The sequence below is a fragment of the Anas platyrhynchos genome, chromosome 3, assembly GCF_047663525.1.
Source record: "Anas platyrhynchos isolate ZD024472 breed Pekin duck chromosome 3, IASCAAS_PekinDuck_T2T, whole genome shotgun sequence".
In the NCBI taxonomy this organism is placed as follows: domain Eukaryota; kingdom Metazoa; phylum Chordata; class Aves; order Anseriformes; family Anatidae; genus Anas; species Anas platyrhynchos.
The window spans coordinates 19,852,952-19,871,067 of record NC_092589.1 but is presented as its reverse complement, the minus strand read 5'-3'; the positions used below and the strand labels follow the sequence as shown (position 1 = coordinate 19,871,067).

The 18,116-nt window shown below is 39.4% G+C and overlaps 1 protein-coding gene across 9 annotated transcripts in view; it reads right to left on the bottom strand.

Annotated features, from left to right (window-relative positions):
* Positions 1 to 18,116, bottom strand: part of CDC42BPA (CDC42 binding protein kinase alpha) — a 149,016-nt gene that overhangs the window by 5,140 nt on the left and 125,760 nt on the right. For 7 of the 9 annotated variants that reach the window (XM_027453658.3, XM_027453660.3, XM_027453661.3 and 4 more), the window contains 7 exons: positions 16,801 to 17,394; positions 14,766 to 14,863; positions 13,377 to 13,461; positions 12,521 to 12,644; positions 11,097 to 11,214; positions 1,957 to 2,074; positions 1,074 to 1,231 (listed from right to left, as the gene is read on the bottom strand). In XM_027453658.3, coding sequence (XP_027309459.1) covers positions 1,074 to 1,231; positions 1,957 to 2,074; positions 11,097 to 11,214; positions 12,521 to 12,644; positions 13,377 to 13,461; positions 14,766 to 14,863; positions 16,801 to 17,394 — 1,295 coding nt within the window. Of the gene's footprint in view, positions 1 to 1,073; positions 1,232 to 1,956; positions 2,075 to 5,619; positions 7,490 to 11,096; positions 11,215 to 12,520; positions 12,645 to 13,376; positions 13,462 to 14,765; positions 14,864 to 16,800; positions 17,395 to 18,116 lie in introns of those variants that run through there. The other 2 variants (XM_027453666.3, XM_027453665.3) reach the window with 2 other exon arrangements.

The following is an 18,116-nucleotide window of genomic DNA, read 5'->3' as shown; positions in this document are numbered from 1 at the left end:
GGGATTCTCGCAGCTTGCACATTACTGAGGGCCTCTTCATGAGCCTGAGCGTGCAACTCCAAGTTGCTTGTGAGCTACAACAGCTCCTGCCTTTTTGCAACTTAGAACCCAGGATGCTCTTCGCTAACTGGTGGAATCTTCATGGTGCACGCTTTATCACAGTTTCTTCTATGACGCTCCCAGAATATTAATTGAAATGATTCTGGTCAAGATACTCTAATTAGATCTTCCTGAGTACAGCAGAATGCAAATATGTCTGACCTGAGTTTGGGTTGACACTTGCCCTTCTGTACCACGAAAAGCCTGTGTGATCTCTGGTTTTCTCATTCCTTGGTTTGAAAATAGGCTGGTGAAGTTTGGCTGGCCAGCTGCAGATTGAGCCCTCCTACATAAAACATTCCTGGCTGGAGGGACTGAGTTTAGCACTGGGCAGGATTGTCATCCAGTCATAATTACAGTCTCATTTTGCACAAAATGTAAATGATCAAATCCAGTTTCTGCTCTAAAGGAAATTATTATATGGTAATTCTTAAATTACCTCATTAACTTCAGGCATTCTGATGACTATGACAAAATGCCTGCTGTTAAATATTTGCTAATATAGCTTATGAGTCTGCAAATAAAGGGCAGAAGTAGTATCACCACTTCAAGCTGTGAGATGTTGCTACCAAGCTGTTAGTCTACTGGGCCAGTAGTTTTGGGAACCTCACTGTCCCTGTATCTACAGGTGAGGAGTGCAAAGAGAATTTTCTACACATTATATACTAGGAACAGAGTTAGAACACAATTGTATAATCATCTGGCTTGGAAAAGACCTTCAAGGTTATCAAGTCCAACTGTCAGCCTGACCTCCCAAGTCCCATCACTAAACCACGTACCCATGTGCCACGTCCACATGCCCTTTATATACCTCCAGGGGTGGGGGCTCTCTCACTTCACTGGGAAGCCTATTCTGATGCTTGATCGGCCTTCTCTGTGAATAAATTCTTACACCACCCAAACCCCTGACATAATTTAACTTCCTCATCCTTATCAACATGCTTTGATTTTCTCCTCTTTATCCTGTCACTCACCTCTCGCTCATAGTCCCTTGTCGGTGCGTCACTGCCCTGGTCCAGGCCACCAGAGGACAAGGAGCCGTCTGAGGGCGATGCCATCGGCTGTCGCTTTGCTCCATAGCTACCTCCTGAGAATTCCCTCCGCAACGCGCTGCCATTCTGTGCAGATGATCCTAAAACACGCAGAGGAATTAAGCTGTGTTACAGATGCCTGGTCAAGGTACCAGAAATTTTGTTAGCTGTTCCTCTAGCTGTTTCTGCTTTCCTTCAGCACGTCCCAAGATGCTCAGCTCATGGCTTGCAGCTGATGTGGGCTTTTATCTCGTCTGATGCCAGACACAGTTTTTCCTAGGGATTCTCTGGTTCTTCCCTTGGCGTGTCAGAGTTAGCATGCTTTACACAGCACGGACAGAGTCACTGTGTCCCTAAAGAGACAGCAGTTGAAGAAACTGCTGTGCTGGCAGCCTCGTTACAGTTGCATCTCCCCAGGGAGTGCATAGGGTCACGCCAGCACATACAGATTCTAGCAGACATATGTGCTTTCTGCAAGCAGCTGGCTGTTTTCACATGCTCTATTATTTCATCACTTGTCTGGTGGCAGTGACCTGTGCTGACTGGCACATGAGGTAGCATGGCAGCACTAGGAAAAGGGTTTCCAATTCAGTGCAGCACAACACTTCCATACCAGCAGTCAGTTTCCCACTGCTTCCTCTGCACCAGCAGCAAGAGAGGCAAGTCAGCAACAAACAGAGTAACCATGGAACTTGAGAACAACTTGGCAATGATTTAAAACACTTAAGCAGCAGCAAAGTAGTCCCAAGGGTAAGAATGCTGTTTTAATTCTAACTTCCCTAAAACACTTGTGCATAGCCCCAACCCAACAGGTCTGTTTGCTTACTTGCTGCTAACCCGCTGCTTGCGCTCATTGATCGTCCTGGTTCTGTGCGGGACTTCGTGATCGATGGGATGCTGACGGAGCCACTGAACACAGTCCGACTTTCCTGAGGCCGAAGATTCTGCAATGCAGACACACAACAAGTTTTTTATCGACTGCTAGCTCAACCTTGGATGTTAGGAAGGAAGGCCCCAATACCCATTAACAACCCAACCTTACCAGGTATGAATTGTCTGAGCAGCATGTCAGCAAAGTTTGCAAACCAACTCTGCAGTTCTACATAACTTCCTATGGTAACCACGTTAATCCCTAATGCCTGCAGAGTTGTAACACCACCTGCTGGATCAGTCGTCCATTACTCGGGTGATTCTGAAGGGACTAACAGTGTTTCTCCAGACCTCCATCAATTGAACCAAAGTAACAATCCGCCTCGTGTTTCCAGCCTGGTCAAACAGGATGACCAGGGCACCCACCATCAGTTTTTCTATGTATTTCCATTGTCACTACCTGAGTTCCAGCGAGATTTTCTAAATTATTACTGGACTGAAGTGGTCCTTTACTGAGGGGAGAGATAAAACACAATGCATCTGCTTGGATACGGCAGTTCCTTAAAAATAGGTTTTGTCATTACGTGAAGGGAAAACAATACTTTCAAGTAACTAATTGGAGATGTTATTTCTGCTTCTGTTAACTTATAGCTAACTGTGGGGAAAAAGGATTCTCAGCTTAGTTAGCCTAAAGATGAGCTGGCTTTTTAACCCAGGATTTCTGATATCCTTTCTTATCATTTTATCTCTGCCTAAACACCAGACTAACATGATTTCCACTATTAAGTCACGAGCATTAAGTAGAGTTAAGTTTAGGGAACCTTTACAGATGCAGCATGTGGAAAGAACTGCAGGTAGCTCTGAGCATCAGTTTATTTCCATGTCACAAAACACTTTCAGCAGTAACTGTTAATTTCTTCCTAGCCATATTTAGTTATTTTCCCATCCACTCTCTCAGATAAGGTAAATAAAACACAATAAAACAACATTTTCTATTGCAATGCCTATTTACATCTATTTGCAGCAAAGTCATGCAAATTTCAGACCAGAACAAAGATTCCCCCACCCACCACCCCTCGGGTATTCTCAGCGACTTTCAGCTACCAACTATTTCTCCGGATATATTTTAAAGTGGATATTTAGATAAAGGCTTTGCAACGAATAGGGATTATATAGTGCAGACTTTATCAGACAATTGTTGCCAATCTGCTGTCAGTCCAACTTTGCAGAGACTTTAAGAGTCACTGCTATTACAGACCTCTTTGCTACTACACTCAAATCTTTGCTTTTCATCTCAGTGGACTAGAAACGACTCATTTTTAACACTCAAAAAACAAAGAAGAATTTAAAATCTCTCTCAAACACCAAAAAGAGACCTTACCAAGGGAGAAGCCCTGTTTAATTCTCCCCGTAACCACTTCTGCAGTGTTGTCAGTGAGGATTTATACCCAGAGGCTTATAAGGATTTATTTTAAATCACCTGCAGGATCACACAGCTGCCTCTTGCTTACCTTTTTTTTTTTTTTTTTCCTCCAAATGAGAATGAACAACCTACTTTGTAGCACCAAACACTAAATTTCTGTACCTGTCCTTCACCATGCAATGAATAACCTGAGTTACAGCGTAGAGCATGAGCAACCTGGCTGTGCATAAAGAACAGAGAGGGGCTCCTCCAATGCTACAAATAGTCAGGGGAAGAGGTTATCATTGTGTTTTGAGAAATAAAAAAGAAAGCCAAGAGCAGCACCAGGAAACGTGTGCACTGCAATTAGCACACTGAAGTTGCATGGAAGGTGCTTCATACTTGTATAAACCTACAACATTTCATTTTGCAAGGAGAGCAGTTACATTTAATGACAAGGCAATCTACATCCTCAACAGGGACTGAATAGACCTACAGGCAGCAGGGGAAGGGAGGAATGAGTATGTTAAAAAGACTAATTTATTTTGTTAGTGTTGCTAGTGACGATTATTTTTCATGACCTCAGTTTGCAACGTCCATGTAATTCCTTGTAGAAAGTTTCTCCACAGAGCAAATTTATTGTTCATTGATCTAAAAATGAACTAAATACATGCTGGAAAACCTTATGGAAACTTTATGGAAAATACATTATTATTTCATCTGCATTTTTAAATTCTCTCCAGCGTGGTTTGTAGGTGTGTATCTGAAACCCTTCCCAGCAGTAGGGGTCGAGCGAGGCAGCCTGGCAGCGAAGGTTTGCTGCACGTGTCTGAAGAGAGTCTGGAGGTCGCAGAACCCATCAGTGGTGTTCCCATTATGGGGGGGCCCAACTCAGACACACACAAGCCCTGAGCAACCACCCACCACCAATCTACCTCACAGGCCATTTCTGATTTACCTGCAGATCTGTCCTAAGCAGAACTAGAGGCCACAGCACAGCATGTAATTATACAATAGGCTAGCAAGTACTTGTGTAATTGTTTTAGTATGGCTTGAAGCACCACAGGACATACCAACCTCACGTATTCAGACGAGGATGCACAATGTATGAAAAAAAGAAAGTATCAATTCCGTCCCCCAGATTTTACATTCCAGCTGGAAGGAGATCTACAGCACATTATTTTACCTCGGTCACTGATCAAAACCACTAGGATTAAGAGGAGCTGTGTAAACAAGATGGTGTTATCTTTAATTTTTGATCTTCCTGCTTGTACACGTTTCAACTTCATTCATGTAATTGAACCGAGATTGTGTCTAGGCACAATCCATGTCTCTCCAACTGTGTAAATTCTTGCACTCCACATGATTTCATCACAAACAAACCATTTGGAAGCTTGGTGCAACAGAGACAGACCCAGAACCTTTTCCTAATGCAACCTGATACACAGCATCTCATCCCTGCCACTGACTGCTGGAGGATGTACACCATAAAACAACAAAAAAAAGATAATAAATTCCCAGATCCTCCGGGTGATTAAAAAGCAATTCTCACAGCAAAAGGTTCAGCCCAGTTGTTATACACCTCTTTTCTTTTTAAAGCTATTAAGTGTCTGTTTCTTGGCATGTCAGAGCTGGGGAAAGCCCAAAGTTGACAGCAGAAAACAAATCAGCTGGGACAGCAGAAAGTTAGGGGCTGAAGGAAACCACTGTATTTACAAGGGTTTTTCTCCCATGTTAATAGCCAGGTGAAAGGAAAATCACAGAGTGTTAGTACAGTGAACTCAGCTGCCCATACCCACAGAGTCATAAGTTTGGAGTACCCAGGACAGAGTGAGGAGGTGGGGGAAACGCAGTGCTTATGGAATCGTAGGAGAGGAATTTTTCAGCTGAATTAACAGTCACATGGCAGAGGTGCTCAAAGCTGCTCAGAGAGGACATCGTACAGGACTGATGATGAGAGAACTGACAAGGGGAGTGCTGCTATCAAAGACAACGGGAAGAGAAAGCGATGAAGGATGGTTGCGCAGGTTACACCAGCAACAGCAGTTTGCAAAAGCAGTCAAACACGGAAGGACAGCCAAACAGCAGCCCTGCTTGCTTGTCAATGCACAGGTTCTTACAGTTACCCCCCGTCCTCTGAGTACCTTTCCTAGATGGTGTCACACGGGCCTGTTGCCCTTGCTGTTGCTAAAACATTAAAAAAAAACTTTTAACTCATTGGCAATAAATTCTAATATTTATTAGAATTTGATATTTCAAAGAGCACCACAGTTATAAAAGGTGCTTTACAGACAGTGAAGAAGCATCAGTTCCCTGCCTTGAGGAGCTTACAATCTAAAATAGACATAACACAAAGGAAGGTGAACACAGGTGAGATGGTGTGGGAAGAAAAAAAGATGAGAATACACAACAGTTAGAGATCGTAAGAGATTTCCTTCGATTAGTCATGCATTTTAGCGATTCCATTAAAATTAAGTATCACCCATACAACAAACACAGAGTATTTCTAACAGGTGTGAACAGTGTTTCAACGGGATAGGGACACAGACGGGGTGGGAAGGTGAGCTGGTTAGTGTCAGACAACCGGGACAATTTACCCTGTCGTACAGAGAGCACAAGGCCTATTTCCTCCTGTCTGCTCACTAAGCCTGACAGCGCCTTCGTGGGGATCAGACTTTGCACTGATGTCTCTGCGCTCCAGAAGAGTGGGCCCTTATCAGATAAGGAGCAGAAATATTGGGAAATTCAAATGTTTTTAACAGGTCAACTGAGCAACGTGCCCCCAAAGTGTGACATAAAGAAAAAGGAGAGAAAAGTAATCCTGCAAATTAAGCAGGAAAAAATTCCAATTGATCTCTTCAGAACATGCTGACACAAGCGCTCGTTATTCAAACTCATCTAAGTCCAGATTTAACAGAAAAGCATTTTAAGGCTTGATCTCACTCCCTGTGCCATCTGTACGTTTTCAGCAGCTCAGCCTGCTGAATGGATGGTTTAACCAAAGGCCACCAGCAAATCGGAACACCATTCCTAATTTTTCTCTTCCCCTTATCCAACTGATTTCATCACCTTAAAAGAAACAGGTCCGGATAACATTAGAAATGTTAGGACTTACTGAAATAAAATATGGTAAAAATTCAGCTTACCCCTCTACTAAACCTAAGGCACTACTTTTTGTATGTGGAATATAGTAAAGTTTGGATGAACATTAAATCACATCCCAATATATATCATCAAACATTATTGGAACTGTTCTCTTCATTTCTCTCAGCTGCTAAAATCCAAATTATTATTACTTTTTGAATGCATAGGTATTATGAGGCTTTGCATGTTAACTGAAACATCAATGAACACATTATGGCATGTAATATATAATATATATTAAATTGTTTCTAGTAAGTTTAGCAGCATCTGAATATGAGTACAAGAAGCCACCATTCCAGTAATGGTCCGCGAACGTAGACTTCACTGAGATACCTGCTACCACTAGAACTGGCAGCAAACCAGCTACATTCTTAAAAGCCAATGAGGGAGAAAAGGGAGTGTTTAAAAAGCTAAAAAGCCAAGGGCAGGCCAACTGCAGGCAATAAAAATATTTAGCCATTCATGAGCGTGAAAAAGCCACGATATGGCAACATTTTAAAAGCAATCCTTCATGGAACTCTCTCCATGGACTCTGCCATTAGAGACATGCATGCGGTTACCGCTGTCTTTAAAGAATATCAAATATGTTTAAGTATTCATTTCCTCTGATAGGTTCTCACTTCAAACAAGCAAAGCTTCACACATAATCTGTAATGGAAGTATAATGGCTCATGTGTAATGAGGTCAAACTGAAGCATTAATGATCAAATACCATGGCAGTCGAGACTAGCTTTTGTATGTAAAATACTCCGGCATGCAGAATATGAAAGCAAAATCAATCCTGTAAATCTGATGGACACAGAGCGGTAGTCTGTGCTGCAGTAAGTGCAGTTCCAGATTTCAGATCTTCACTACTAAGGAGCATCCACGATAAAGTGGCTTCAAGGGACAAGAGGGCAGAAGGGAGGCCAGACTGTACGGCCAGTTAATTGGTGACAGGCTGCTAGGGAAGAAAAACACGCACATAAATGAGTTTGGGGATATACTAACAGGAACAATTCTAAATCGTACAGAGCAGTACAGTGACCCCAATCTAGTATCCACATCAATAAAATACAAACACGTACTGATTACAACTCTGCTAACAGCACATAAGAAGTTCTGGTTTCTGTTACGGCTGAGCCCACAAACTTGTTTGTCAAAGCCAGACCCTTAAGTACCTGACGGCGATGAAGGAAAGAAGGATGCAAGCTCATAGTTGTCTGATTACATCTAACATATTCTCTTTTAAATCTGACCTCACTCAGTCTTGGGCATATTCACTTCTGCGCAAACACAGGGCTATACTGAAGTCAAGGGCACCCATTATGGTGAGAACACGGGACTAGGCGAAAAGACTGCCATTTGTCATACATTTATCTCACTGCTCATACCATGTGCCTGTTGCATACCAAGACTTTGGAAAGAATGCACATAAAGTGTCTTTTTCCCTTGTGTGGCCGTGTCAGCACATACATGCACATTCTCACATGCAGACAACCATGCTGTGCATATGTAGGCATCTGTTTTGTACACAACATATCAAATAGCCAGGAATAATTTTGAACTCTCCATTTATCTGATTTTCATTTTGGACTTTTACAATACAAATTAAACGCTCTGAAGTTGGTCTTCCAAAAGACATCATTAAGGAAAGCAGCAGGCTGGGAGCAAGGAAGCTCCTATGGGCACTGCATCCAGTAGGCAGTTACGCCGTGGGTGAGGGCCGCGCACGTGTGTGTCCCCACCTGTCCTCCCAGCATATTGCAACCTGGCCACGCAATGGACACTGCTCCTACTTCTAATTCTGTGCTTTGCTCAATTAGAGGCACTTTACCTGAAAAGGGCAGCAGAGGGAGGTTAATGGGACTGCAGAGATGGGTTTTGATTGGATTCACTTAATGTATACATACATATAGATGTATATATAGTGTATATAATAAATACACATATATAAACACATACATGTAAATAAAAATTGTCGTTAGTTTTATAAAGTTCATCCATGGATGTAAGATAAATCTAGGCCAAGCTGGCTATTAAAATGTGACAATCTCATCCAATGCAGAGATTAAAGTATCTGTTCTCTACTAAACCCTATCAATAAGGACCCTTCTGCCTACATAACACCATACTGACATCAGCGAATACCCATGCTGGAAGAACAACTTCTTATCACTAGATCCGGCCACATTTGAAATTGCCCAAGGAAGTCTGAAGAAACAGCAAGTAAAAAGGCTCAGTCCATTATTTTCATTCACTTTCTGTATTCCAATATTTCATAAGCAACATCTCATAAAGTAGTTGGATGAAGACAATTTGAGAAAACTATTAGCCGTATACGATGTGTTCCCCCTAGTGGTAGCACTCTACATGCAAAAATGTATTTTATTAGCCCTTTTGGTAAACAGAAACGAGCATTTGCAAAGTAAAAGGCAGCAAATCTTTCCCATATTTTTTTAAAATTAAATACATTTTCTTCTGAAGCATACTAAACTAAGCCATACAAAGGACTGGAAGAGTATTCTTTACCTTGTTACTGAAAATATAAAAATAAATAACAAATTTGCTTTATCTGCAATGACTTCTCCCAGCATTAAGACTACTTGCAAAAAAAGAGGTTTTAATAGGAACTTTAAAAAAAAAAAAGATGCAGCAGTGGAACAAGTGCAGAAATCAGTTTTACAGCGTAAACATTTTCTAATGTCTTCTCGTCAACATTAAGCATAGAAAGCGATTTCTAAATTTCTTTCAAAACATTGTACTGACTGGTAAGAAGCAAATTACAAATCCTGTTTCCAAATGTAACCTTTTAGCTAATACAAGGCTGATATAGCTCAAGAAATATTAACCCAGGTAAGAGTCTCGAAAATCCCCATCTATAGGTGAAGTATTTCTTCATTTTACACTTTCTAGATTTGGGGCTTGATTAAGAACCCTCTCAGCTTTTAATTCTCAAGAACTTTCAACACTCATGAAATAAGACATCTTTTGCCCTACCTTTATCATTAGTAATTATTTTCTATGCTTGACTAGAACCAGAAATATTTGAAAGAACACAGTAGTAAGGGAAGAGTTGAAAAGAAGTTCTGATCTGCATCCTGCCTTGAAACAAATTACCATTGAACAGCAGGCACACACACACACAAACATCTATATATATAAACATAAACATCCAGGTGAGATGTGAGTTGGCCTTCGGCCAACTTCCTTTGGATTTGTCTTGCATTTTTTAGAACCAGCCTGCTTCTTTTCATTTTTAGTTTGTTATAAATACACACGCACTATTGTTTGTTGCTCAGCTGCACCGACTTGTTACAGAGAGCCTTTTCTAAGTGTCTCTAGTATGAGATTAAAGGAAACCTCCTTTCCTTGCCTATCCTCATACAAGTAAACGACAGTGTCAAAGGGCTCCTGTTCAAGATGCAGACTTCAAAGATGTAAAGATTGGTATGTAAAATACAACATAGAAGTACCATTTTTTGCAGAAATGAGTATCTGGAGACCAGAAGTTAAGCTCTTAAGCTCCAAAGCCAGTGCAACTACACGGCACATTTTCTTTTCCAGTCTTATTGTAGTTTCCTTTTAGTTCTTCAGACACTGAGAAGTCCTCCTACTTTCTGCTTTCTGCATAAACTCCAAGTAATATTGACGATGATTTTAGACAGTGCTGCTGTACTAATTATATATGCCTATGTCTTATGGAGGTACTTGTATCGTCTGTTTAATAATATCATAAAATCTTTCTTACAGAGTTAATTATCATATCCTGAATCACATCTATTGTGGACGAAAAACCATTGTTTAGAAAGCAATACAGAACACATAAATACGATAGATGTTCAACATAGCCTGAAGTAAGCAGTATGATTATCTCCTCTGAACTAAATACTAATTTGTAGCTCAGCAAAAACTTCACTAACTTCCTGCTGAGTATTTCCTCAAAAAGGCTTTGTGGAGACAAATGTGTGTGCTATGACAAGTTTTGTTTTCTTCATTTTTACTTAAAGGGCAGTTTTCATTTAATAAATTCTGTTTCACTGAATCTACTTAATTTGGAGAGAAAATGAAAAATCGCATCTTACTCATGGAAAGAAATTTGGACACTACATGCTTTTAAACTGCCACAGTTTCACTATCTGAGGAGAAGAGACTGTAGAGAGAGAGAGGCTAAATTGCAGTTAAGGATGGGAAGAAAAGAAAGGAATTGAACTTACAGTAACGTAGTTCATGGAGAAAATAATTTCTCTTTCCATTTCCACAAAGTATCCAGGCTCAAATCCTCTTTTTACCTTTATAAATGCTATAAAAGCTAAAAACCAACACTGAGAAGCCAACCTGCCTTAAAACCCAAGAGGTATTAGTTAATCCTTCCCCAGCCATCAACGCTTAAGTGTCATCCTCTTCATGTAAATTTTATCACAAACAGCATCCATTCCCTAGTTACACTGTTCCCGATATGAAATTAATCAAACACTCTGAACATATATTTAAAATTGTAGTTGTCTATCTTTCTCTTATTTGCAGCCTCTGTTGCTGCCAGTCATTCTCACATGTACTTTTGCACTTACCATTGGAAGGTCTTTGAGAATTTGTATACCATCACCTGGACCCATATGTGCTATGTGATTAAAATTAGTTGGGTTAGAAATTAATTTATTTCTCATTTCTGGGTCACGTAGCATCTCCCTGGAAGAAAAAATACTGGTTAGATATTTTGTTCAAGGTGAAGATAGCCATTTAAAAAAATAATTATAGCTTGGATTATCAGCTATTTTAAAGGGGAAATTAACTATTTAACCACGTTAGCAATAATAAACTCTTGCTATCAGCACTGACATGGACAAGCAAGCTGGGAAACTTCCAGCTTGAAGCGAGAGCTAAGGGCTAGAACAAATGAATGATATTTTGCAGGCTAACAGCCCACACCCAATAGTTACTAAAAGTCAGAAAATATACAACCACTATGAGCTGATAAAAAGCTCTGTAAGATGAGCAAAAGCAGAACTCACTCGTGATGCTGTATTACAAAGCACAGATGAAAATGAAGTAGAAAATAAGAGAACAGAATTAAAGTAATACTGTGGTACCTTTCTCAGTCTGTGGTCAGAATAGCATTACAAGTTCTCCAAAAGTATGCATTTCAGAGCTCAGGATAAATATAATTTTAAAAGACCAAACCACAATCAGCTCAAAAAAGTCAAGAACAAGAATTGGAATTTTGTCTCCACATCACACACACATTACTTTTCTCAGAGCCAAAAAGAAAAGGAAGCTGAGAGCCAGCCATTCACAAAAGTTGAAAGTAAGAAACCTGAAGTATTTGGAGAGTAGTTTAGCACAGTAGTAAGCCATCCTTAGTGGGTGATAGTAAACACAGTAACGTGCTTTGTGCTCTGTGAATGAATAGTGCAAACCTATTTCTACTGCCATTTAAGAAAGTATTTGTGACCTGTTAAAGACTTCTATTTAGAAACACGTCATGCAGCCCTATGTCCCCTGAAGATGAGTTTACTGAAATTTACAGAATGTTAATGTAGTTAAATAAATCTGGAAAGCATGTGCTTTGGAATACTGCTGAGAGTAGAACTTCCTTTCTAGAAGGAAAAGCAGAACAGGAGTCTGAAAATAATTAATATATATGCATAATTATCAATGCAATCTCCTTTTGCAAAGTGTTTATTACAGATCTTTACATATACAATGTATGTGCACACCTCTGTCCCTATATACAGTATGTGGAAACTTGTATTCCAAATTAGAGGTGTTTCAGACAGTATGTATTAATGAAATTACTCGTGTATCCAGCATATATCCATTTCCAAACTGGTATTAACAGAAATTATACAGAGGATTAACACGCTAGTGAAGACACAGAACCTTCTGAATGGGCATTCCAGAAAGCAGCAAGTGAAGTACTGCTACATTGGCATCATCCACTGTCCTTCAGGACCCACAGGCACGTGTGGAAGACAAGTACAGGTTGCATACTGACCTTCTCTGCTGCATCCTCTCCTCCTCTGGTACTCTGAATGAATAGCGGCGCTTGTTGTTGATATTTCGAACCATTTGCTTCCGGCTGTTATCTGATGTCTCAGGAACTACCAGCTCATCACCCTCTGGAATCAATACGAAAACAATCCAGAAGCTTCATTAGGCATTCATGGAATTTGAATTCAAAGACATTTCCTCTTTCTACTTTTGCTAGTGTAGCTCACCACTCATTTTCCATCAAGTTTGAAAAAACGCTCCTTCATTTAGCAGTCTTTTTGGTCATCGTCTACTCTGTTAAACAAAAGCACACCTAACCCTTCTCTTCACCCTTCTGCCACAACTGTATTTCTCAAAATAAACGTTGATTAATTCTTTCAAACAAAACCTTTATTTTCCCTTTTCAAGGAGAACATACTTAAATAAACATCACAGTATAAAACATTTGTTTTCTGACCTTTGGGAATGGTTTCTTTAGGTCAAGTATAAGATTAATTTCAGTTCAGCACTGCCAAGATCATTATTAAAGCCCTAAATTGTGCGGGTGTTTTTAGATGGTGTTTTGGCAGGCTATCTCAGATGTGGGGGAGCAACTAGTCATTCTGTTTTCTAAGTCTTTTTTATATTTTTTATTGAATATTCAAAAGGAAAAAAAATCAGGCTACCTGCCTACCAGATATCTGTATCATTGCAATCACTGTGTGATAAGCACGGCTTTCTCCCAAACTAACAAGTATACTTACATTTGAGAGACGTATGTATGTATGTAACTTTTTACAATGCACAGATTCAAGCCAAGATAAAAATGCTTTTTTCTACACAATAATTTGCATGATGAAAACTGGATCCTTTTTACTTACCTGCCATTTTGTTTTTGAAATATATTAACCTAATTGTTTCCAATCCTAAAAGGTTGAGCGATCCTTCTGTATTCAAGGGTCGTACCTGAAACAAGGAAAACCAATGTTTTAATAATAACTCATATTTAAATAGTGCATCTTATTCTGAAAGTTCCAAGGAGCATTCTAACCTTTATGAAAGGAGCACTGTTATAAAGCCAGCCAGGGAGCAGAACAGCGTAACTGGCCAGAGCAAAGCCTACTCCACAGAATAACTACAATCTGGAGGAATCATGTATCCAATGACACATGCCTGCTCTCAGAAGTGACAAGTGAGGGTTGGTATAGCCACAAAATGGAGGAAAGGACAACCTTAGATCTTCAATTTCTGTTTGGAGATCCGGTACACAAGGAGTTGCCTAAAATTCCACTTAAAACCATAGGCATAACAACATTCCTACCAGCATTTAAATAAATTGTTCCATAAGATACTTCATGTAATAATATAGTTTCGGTCTATCAGATGCACAAAGCACTACGATTTTATTTTGTGTTAGCAACATGCCACAATTACACCTTGTGACGTAAGGGTATATACTGATTTCTAAAACCTAACGATATTTGTGATGTAACGTGAAGGAAAAAAAATAAAAATCTTTCTCCAAATAGTCTATAAATTGTTGGAAACAAATCCTTTTCCCCCTTCAGTGTTAAAAGCTTTCTTGACGTCAGGGTAGACAACATCCACTGCTCTCCCCTCCTTTACCCAGCCAGTCATTCCATCGTAGAAGGCTATCAGATTGGTTAAGCATGATTTCCCCTTGGTGAAGCCATGCTGACTACTCCTGATCATCTTCTTTTCTTCCACATGCTTAGAGATGACATCCAGGATAAGCTGTTACTTTGCTTTTGTTTTCCATGCAGGATAACCTGTTTCCCTTTCCTTTCCCCTTCCCTTTCCCAATACAGCTTTAGAGTTGGAATTAGAATACTTCAGTTGGAAGGGACCTACAAAGATCATCAACTCCAGCTGCCTGCCCACTTCAGGGCTAACAAAAAGTTAAAGCATATTATTAAAGGCATTATCCAACTGCCTCTTGAACACAGACAGGCATGGGTCGTCAAACACCTTGCTAGGAAGCCTGTTCCAGCTGAGCAAACACCTCCTGAATACCAAGGTAGTGTCAATTTTCAAACACTTCTTCCTTTTGGTAAGTGAACCAAACCTAACAAAATTCTACTTACAATGGTTTTTGTTTGTTTGTTTGTTTTCTTTTAGTTCAATTATGTTTAAACAAGCAGTTTAAATGATGAACTCTAATGTCCTTAAAAAGAAAAAAAGTATGAATGTAGCAAAGCAATACTGAAGTCTAGTCATACTCTTTAACTGGTATCGGAAGAGCAAGTTACCTTTTTGAGAGGAATAGTCTGAATCCACTCCATGGAATTCACGTCGAAGATATCAATTGCATTTTCACTATACACAGAGAGGTATGGTGCATTGTAACCTGAGATGGAATGATTCGGTATATAGTCATGTGCTTTTACACAGGGTTCACAATATACAATTTCTTATGGTTTAACAGTATTTATAAGAAAAAGCAAAACTATACCACCACCAGCACCACCAACAATAAAAAAAAACATGATCTAAAAACAACCTTAGTTTGCAAAATAAACTTTAACTACAAAAATGGCCATTAAATTTATTGCAAAGGCAAGCCACCATCAAAAAAAATTCTAAAACCTTTGCAAGATTTTTCTTTTAACTTTGCAGAACCAAACTACTTCATAGACTACAAGGAATTACACCTTACTCTGCCAAGCACTGATGTTGTTAAATATTTTTCTCCTCTAAAAACCCAATTTTTAAGAGTTTGTATTTGGTACATGATGTGGTAGGTATTCTTGTTATTTAATATCCGTCCTTTGAATGAATGTACTTAGTGTTTGGACCATGTACTAAATGAACATCAGTTAAAATTAAGCACCATGATACAGTCAGGAGAGTCTTCGTATTTCCTGCTAGTTTTAATTCTCTTTTCTAATTTTCCACATTGTAAAGGGAATTCTGTGCTACTCATCTGGCACATTTTCCAAGCATTAAGTTTGTTCCACTGGGACATCTAAAGGAGAATTCAGTACTTCCACATTGGCAAGAAAGCTGCCATAGTCTGCCAAGACTAACAAGAGCATCAAACTTGTGTTTATATGTAACACTATTTGCTATAAACTATACCTCTGTTCTGAATTGGAATGCCATCAAGTCACTTCATTTAAGGCAATGAAAAAACTTGCACAAATGTCAATGGCCAGTATAAAATGTGAAAAATAACTGTTTTTTATTCATTTACTTCATCTTGTATTCTGACTCAGTCATTTTGCGAGTTCTAACATCTTAATAATCATGCTCCTGCTTGAAAAACAGAAGTGACATACAGGCTGTAAAAACTTATTCTTCCGCATTGAGATGGGGCTTCATTCAGACCAGAGGAAACATTACTCTCCTCTGCAATGTGACTAGTGCCATCACAGTGAGGTAAAAAGGCAGACTATCTTAAAAATCAGCATACGACTGTGCTCATATAATCTGAGGACAAATTTGGATAATCTTTATCTGCATTCAGAAAGATATTAAAAAGAGGAAGACAAGCACTGCAGCTTTCTTTTTCCTCTGTCACAATTATGAAGTCCCAGCTTTGAAAAAACATGCAATAAATGATTGACACAGTTCTTACTAGAAAAGGAAATCTTGAAAATTTTCTGTTTTTTTCCCCAATGAGGTTAGGAAATACATTTTCTACACTGTTGAAATACATCTTCTACTATTATGCTGTAGTTTGGAAAATATGGGAAAAAAAGAATAAAATAAAATTAAAAAGAAAAAGAGAAGATGAATGAGAAAAGAGTTGAGAATGACGGAGCAACTAAAGAATACGGAGAAAAAAAAAACAGTAAGCAAGAATAAGTACCATTAAGAGAAAGACAAGTCTAACTACCAGATCTTGTTACCTTTGAGCAATTCAAATCACAATGCTGAGCCAAAGTATAATCAAATTTTTAGGCTTTAGACAGCAACAGTCTAGTTTCAGCTGTAGCAAATGCAAAGAGATCCCACTAGCCTCTCTAGGGCCTAAGGCTGTTTTAGAAATCAGGCTGGGTGTTTAGTAATAGGACATCGGGTGACTGACCTAGAAATCCTGGCCCTTGGTTTCTCTTTGCGCTAGCTACAGCAGCACAAGTCTGTTACAGAGCTGTCAAAACTAGTATAAATTAAATCAGGATTAAATCCTCTTGACTAGATTTAAAACCACTGACACAGAAGCTGAGTGTTCATTTACCTGTTGCGTAATTTTCCTTGAATTTCACATCCTGGTGACATTAATACAAGCAGTGATCACTTCTATGTATAATAACAAATAGACTGACACACAGAGCAACTTACAGCAAGATGATGGAGTCGCAGGCCACATCAATTCTTGTTGTCTAGACCTTCGGCCCTGGCAATCAACATAAACCCCTACGCTGCTAAAACACAGCAGGTATTCTTTATTTGAGATTTCGACTGCACAGATGGCATCAGTTGGCTGCTGTGAGATAAATGATAGTGTGTGGTCATCTGGATGGAGCAGACTGTATGGGCTGCCTTCTCCATGAAGGGGATATTTTAAGAAACCTGACTGGTAGCCTACACAAAGACGGTCACTGAAGACTGACATCCACTGGACATTCCCCTGAACTTGGATCTCCTTGATCTTTTTGTGGCGTGTCTTACTCTGATTTAGTTCATAACAGAGGACCTGCCTTTTCATAGCTACACACAAGCATGTAAAGGCTCCATGGCGTACGTGTCCAGAAACTATTGACTGGCAGCCTTTTGTTTCTGCCAACTTATAAAACTCAGTCTCTCTTCCATCCAGCGCTGCCATGGGGAAAAGCCGCACATGACGGTTTCGTCCTGAGATTACTGCAATGAGCTGTTCACTTGGGATAAGCTCAATCTGATGAACCTTCTTATTGTCACCAACACGGATAATCTCTAAAAAAAAAAAAAAACACAACAAAAATGATAACAGTGAAGCATGACTTGATTTAAAAGTATGTATTTGTAGTGGAGAAACTATGAGGCAAATACAAGAAATCCCCTTTATTGCTCCCTTAATATATATTTAAAAATACTGAATTGTAATTTATATTTTAATTATACCAGATATGCCAGTGCTGGATAATCCTTTGACTTCTCATCAGAAAAAGGGAGGAACAGATCCTATGTAATAACAACTGCAATATCATTTTAGAATTAATTTAAGAAACAATTTATAGCCACTGAACAACTGAATAAAGGAAAACCCTCAAAGAACTAAACTGTACAATTAAACACGTTGCTTGTTGAATTAGCTGTGGCATCTGCTGTTATGTCTCTACATAACTGAACATAAGGCTTCATTTCCAATACCAAGGAGGAGGTTACACAGAAGTCCAACCCAAGCACCTTACTGAGATGCACAGCAGAAGAAGAGGTAAAAAGTCACAGATTGGAACTGGGGATGTTCCAGCTAGATATGAGATGTTTCATTGTGAAATACACATTGCAACAAGCTGCCCAGAGAGGTTGTGAAATCTCTGACCTTAGGTATTTTTCAAGACCTGACTGGACAAAGACCTGACCTGGCCTGAATTCAATTTTGAGTCTGCTTCAAACAAGGAAATAAAACCTTCAGCTGCATTCCAGATGATGGATCTTTGCTACTGGAACTGATA